At 39.0% G+C, this 5,852-nt stretch overlaps 1 protein-coding gene across 1 annotated transcript; it reads right to left on the minus strand.

The window, feature by feature from the left end:
- Nucleotides 1-216: 216 nt before the first annotated feature.
- snrpe (small nuclear ribonucleoprotein polypeptide E) lies at nucleotides 217-5,492 on the minus strand. Its single transcript, XM_084347083.1, has 5 exons — nucleotides 5,307-5,492; nucleotides 4,678-4,704; nucleotides 4,519-4,581; nucleotides 801-879; nucleotides 217-431 (listed from the first exon to the last, which is right to left on the minus strand). The coding sequence occupies exons 1-5, from the start codon at nucleotides 5,358-5,360 to the stop codon at nucleotides 376-378; spliced, it is 279 nt and encodes a 92-aa protein (XP_084203209.1). The 5' UTR covers nucleotides 5,361-5,492; the 3' UTR covers nucleotides 217-375.
- Between the last annotated feature and the right edge of the window lie 360 nt (nucleotides 5,493-5,852).

The raw sequence follows: 5,852 nt of genomic DNA on the forward strand, positions 1-5,852 counted from the left end.
ACAAACAGGTTAATTGTATTTACCTTTCAAGTAGATGTACTTTGTAGATGTACTGGTTACAGCTTCTGTAAACTGTATTAGGAGCTGCAAGTTTGACCTACATACGTGCATTGCAATAGTGTTGTCTGCCACTAGATGGCACTTCAGCCCAATGACCCACATACTCATGCAAACGACTAGTTAGAAACATTTAGTAAGAGTTCAAATACAGACAACTGTAAGAAAAGAAACTTTATTCTCAAAATCAAAACATGTGATAGAAAGAAACAATATTCATGTTATAGAAACACAAACATACTCAACACCATTAACAAAAACAAAAGAGGGGAAATGTGTCTTTCTAGGAAAGGTAAAATGTGTAGGTGTCTTCATGTCCTAGTTGGACACACTCTGCAGCAAGGTAATGTTGTCTCCTTTCAACATGATCCTCCCTGGGAGACACAGAGGAAGAAAGAGGGAGAAACCCAAGTGGAGGTGGATCAGAATAGCAGGATGATAGATGGAAAGAGATACATAGTGTCAGTTCACTTTTGGACAAAGCATTGAGAACCCAGCATGTTGGCTACAGAGGATACGTGAAGGATCAGTAACATGTTTGGTTTCTCGCCATTAGTCCTTCCCCTCACAGCTCAGGTGTGATGTGTCTGCTTTGGAAATGATTTGTGCAGCATCATAGGTCAGTAAATGTCCGAGTGAAAGTGTCAAGTGTGCTGACATGCATGTGTCCAAATCACTGCTAAGCAAAGCTAAACCGAGATAAGGCTCCAAAAAACAGGTGTTCTAATGCATTGTGCTCCTACCCAGCGGCTTTCTGTTCTTGGTCTTCATGTGGACCTCCTCAGCATCATCTAGAACCAGGTTCATGTACTCATCAAAACCCTAAGACAGAGAGGGAACAGAGCTGTAAGTTTCATTTATAGAAATGTCTGTCAACCACATACACGGGCTCCAAGATTTCTGTTGTGATCACAATTCTCTTTTTTTTGTTTGTTTTTAAAATCAAGTAATAAATTTGCTGTCTACACAGGTCTTTCAACAGACAACATAACATGTATGGGCTGGACTGGAAACTTGAAAGATATGGTGATACACTGTATAATAATGCTTTCAATCTTCCTTTATAATCCCATTCGAATGCCATTATTTGTTATTTTAATGTTTGAATTATATTAAAACTTTTAATGCTCAAATTAAGCCCATTATCAATATTTACTATGTACCTATTAGGGCTCTGACAATACAGTCAGCTCACGAGACCAGACAATACATGATACAGGGTTCACGAGAACAAGACATGGCAATATTTTAACATTATTTTTAAGAAAACAACAATGCAGGTCCATTATGAAAGGTTTTAACTAGTAATCATCTTTCAATGAATGTCACTTCAGTTCTACTTTCTGACTGAGAATGAATACGACAACATTTTTCTTAGTCTTATTTTAGGCAAGTACAACCATTATTAAAGTAGTACCCTCTCAATACTTACAGTGCAAACAGACTGACCAAATTTTTATTCACGCATGATACAAAGCTGAAAGCTGGCTACAACTACACTGCCCAGCCTAAGATATGGCCATGTTCTTTTTCAAGAATATAAGCATGTCTACGTTTTCTGGCAGCAGTTGACATCTTTGGCCACTATCCATGTCTCCTGCAGTTGAAAAGACACGCTCACTTGGAACAGAGGTAGCAGGGATGGAAAGGTATGCTATTTTTGTGGAGGTTCGGGACCACTGTGCGATTAAAAATGAGCGCGTGATGGAATTGTGTACTTCAGTTCTAATGTATGGAGGAGTCACTGATTTTCCACCACGGGAAACTGCCTCATATCAGCTACAATGAAAACACGTCTTTCCTTATTGCCGTGGCTCTAGCACTGTGGAAGTTGAGATACAAAGGCATTCATCAGTGTTGTCTGGCCTTTCAGTGTTTTCTTCACAGTAGAGAGCTGTGGTGGTTCTGTAGGTGTCTTTGCATAGTGATTGTGTTGCGGTGTACAGCACTATTTTTTATTTTTTACTTACATACCGTTTGTGTCATGTCCGTCACTCTCTATCGTTTATCGTTTCCACTGAGCACCCAAAAATGCTGCCACAGAAAAGGATTTACAAATGGCGGGGGCATCTTCAATGCTATTTTTGAGGCTTTTCACCTCCATGAGAAATATTGTCACGTTTTAATATGGCAAGATCTCGTAGTACGTGATCTCATCACACCTCTAGTACTGATACACTGTATATGGGGGCTTATGCATTTTGCCCGCTGATTTTGCAAAGAGCAACAGTAGACATAGAGAAGGAGAGTGATAGAGGTCTGACATGCAACAAAGGTCCCCAGCTAGAATTGGACCATGGATGTTGTATGAGTCTTTACCAACAGGCTAACAGGTCACCCACAACAGAGGATGTTACCCTGGACTGCGATGACCCTGAAGGCGATTGTCTTTACATGCAACTTAAAGGGTAAATATTTTATTTTGAGCCTTAAAATACCAGCAAACAGCTATTTTCTGTAAAAAAGATACAGTGGAGTGATGTTGTCCTGAAACAGAATGACATCACACACACACACACTGTCTCTGTTGTAATCGGATCTTCTCTGTTCTTTGTTTTGGTAGCCAGTCTGGCTGCACGTGCATGATGATGCATGTGAACATGTGTGTGAGTCACATCATTCTCACACACACCCACATGAACAATGCCATGCACACCATGCCATGTCATTCACTGGGCATTGTGTCAATTTAGTGAACTTAACATGATGCTGCTCCCTCTTCCTGCATTTACTGACATTCAGCCATCGCCACTTCTATTAAGTAACATCTCCTCCAGTTAAACCTTCATAGATTTGTATTGTAGAAATATTTTCAGCACATCAGGTCCATATTTCTGAATCAGAAACTCTAGTATTTTAATAAAGTTGCTTGTAAAAAAAAAAATAAGGCGGGCAAAAGTCAAAAGGCCATAATATTTCATTGTGCCAGAGATATACTCAATCAACGTTGAAGTCTGAGGCACCCAAGACGGTGATGAGTTGAAAGTCTTTAATATCTATTGATTCATTAACAGTAGGACATGCCTCCGTTTCAACCACTGAGGCTTTCAGCAAGGCAAGACTATTCTGAACTAGTAAAATCTAAAAGTTGAAAAGCATCAGGACACCATTTTCCAACTCCAATTTACTCAAGTACTGTACTTATGTACAATTTTGAGGTTCTTTGCTTCAGTATTTTAATTTACTGCTACTTAATACTTTCACTCCACTACATTTACTTGATAAATTTAGCTACCAGTTACTTTGCAAATTCTGATTTAGTGCTGATTGACTCATAACATCAGATAGTGTTGTGGACACAGAGCACAGAGTGGTGACCACTTACAGAGAGAGGACTGTTGCAATACAGTCAAAGTACTGCATTTTTAAATGTATTTATTCTGTAGGAAATCTAACACAAAACAGATACAAAACATGCTGAATATTGGCCCCGATAATCGGCCAGACAGATAATGGGTCAACCTACCCCTGCTATCAACATTTTACTTTTATACATTAAAATGTTCAATCTGATCTCATTTTTAAGTTGTAGGTACAAGTTGTGAACATTCATTATGCTGCCACTCAAACCTGTGTCTGTCCTCTCATCCTACAGATTTCAGCTGCATCTCTTGAGGTGTTTTTAACACCTCAAGAAATGAAGGGGGGGGATTTGACTGAATTCATACTGAATGAGCCGATTCATCACAACAATTTGTATGTGGATTTGTGGATTCAGAATGGATAAAATGCTATCAAACCCCAACAATAACTGCAATTCCTTACAAGAATTAGCAGCCTCTAAAGTCCCATGTACACCCTATATCTCAATATTCTTTAGTTATCTTTTAATTAAATCAGCTTGTCTTTGCATTGCATACACACAGAACATATTTTATTTTCAAAAAGAGATTAATTGTTTTGTCGAAAAAAATTTTTTATTAAGCTCTCCAGTGTTCCTAAAATTAAGCCCTGCCCCAATATGGAGCACTTCAGAAGTGCCCTACTTTGTGGATGAATCCAAGATGCCAGGCTGGTGTTTTCGCATGGACAGAGAAAACAGATCTCTTACAAATTCGGTAGCTGATATCTGCCAGCCAATTTATCGGTCAGGTATTACAATACTATTCATCATTGATCTCCATTTACATTTATGGAGTCCGAAAACTTGTAGACTATAAGATAGTGATTTAATAAGAGCGCAGTAATAATTACTGTAAAAAATTAGGACTCAAGTCAAACCGTAAGAAGTAACCGACCCTCTTTTGTAGGTGCATGTTGCAACCAGTAATCTCACATTTAACAGCTTTAGTGTGGACATGGTCTAAGAATCTACTCCAGATCCAATCTACTTACTGCACTTATTCAGTGATAACCCTGTAGTGTCAATTATGCAAAAATTTAAATAAATTGAAATCAAATTAATACAACTTTTACTCATTTTCTATTCCATTTCAACAACAACAACAACAAAAAACTTACAATGATGCAGCCCTCTATCCGCATGTTCACCTGTTCATACAACCAGACCTGGATCCGTGAGCGCTGGGGATGAGAAGGACATGGGATTATTCCACTTTTTTCATACATCACACAAAACAAATCAAGAAAATGTAGAAAAAGATTTGACTTAATACTTACATTCTGTAGATACCTGAAAATTAGGTTCTGATACATGGAGTCAAGGAAATGTATTGTTCAAAGGCAAACACACACCGATACAAGCTAAATATCCCATAAAGGGTTACTGCACATTAATGGGTAATGGACTGATCATGTTGGCTGGTGGCATTTCAGACATTTTGACACAGGAAATAAGCGTTTGTAAAAGTAACGTTACGCTGAACATGTCCATGTAAAATTCGAATTGCATAACGCAAAGTCTCCAATCTCATTTTAATTTGGACATTTCTCTAATAAAACCAGTAATGCACACGTAATCTTGTATGTAACGCTAAAGGTAGCCGCAACACAGAATACCAGAATTGTCGTAACGTTACGCAGTTGAGCGCGATACACGCAGGTAACGTTACAGCAGTTGTGTCTATACACGCGCTTCATAGAACCAGAAGTGTTTGTAAAAACATTTAAAATCAATAGACAGCACCCTGCTTGTAAGAAGTAATTGTAACACAATAGCTCTGTTTGACCTCGCACACACTCGTTAGAATGAATGACTAGCTAGCTAACTAGAAAAGGTTAGCCTAGCCGCTAAGTTATGTAGCGAGCAATTAAACCGCGTCTTTCGTTCACTGCATTAAAAAGGATACAATGGGCTGCACCATAACCTTCTGGACCTTCTGTCCTTGTCCTCTGTACGCCATGGCTCCAACAAAATACCAGCGGTAGGTATAAGAAGAAAAATTAGCACCTTTTCAACAGTGCACTTTAACGAAACGCTCACGTTGTGAGGTTGCTTCAATGGCGGGTTTCCTTCCGCGTGCGGAACCAGTTGTCATAAAGAGGTCCGATGATGTGAAACAGCGTCCCCGCAGGTAGGAGGCCGTTACTGCAGCGACTTGTTGCTCCACAGGAAAGAACAGAACAGGTGTGCACCGGAGATGTAACATAGTGTACACATTTAATTTGGCAAGATGTCATTAAAAAACAGGTAAAACAACTGTTCTGTCCACGAGCGTGAACTGATAATAACATAAATCATCTTTGAAAATAAGTGTGGGTGTACTGCAACTGCCAGCTGCTGTTCACTGTCAGCTGACACATCGTACACATAGCAAATGTCTGTCAAAATCATTCAAAAGAATGTTACATTGACTTTTTCTGTAAACTTTCCGGATTCTCATGAGAGGTGGTTC

This window comes from Pagrus pagrus, assembly GCF_965226575.1.
Source record: "Pagrus pagrus genome assembly, chromosome: 3".
NCBI lineage: Eukaryota > Metazoa > Chordata > Actinopteri > Spariformes > Sparidae > Pagrus > Pagrus pagrus.

Excerpts from the sequence above, each read along its gene's own strand:
- snrpe (XM_084347083.1), bottom strand. The coding sequence starts at position 5,360 with ATGGCGTACAGAGGACAAGGACAGAAGGTCCAGAAGGTTATGGTGCAG. Across the intron at positions 4,705-5,306 it reads AGGTTATGGTGCAGCCCATT|AACCTAATTTTCAGGTATCT; the intron begins GTATCCTTTTTA and ends TCCATGTATCAG. Across the intron at positions 880-4,518 it reads GGATAGAGGGCTGCATCATT|GGTTTTGATGAGTACATGAA; the intron begins GTAAGTTTTTTG and ends TCTCTGTCTTAG.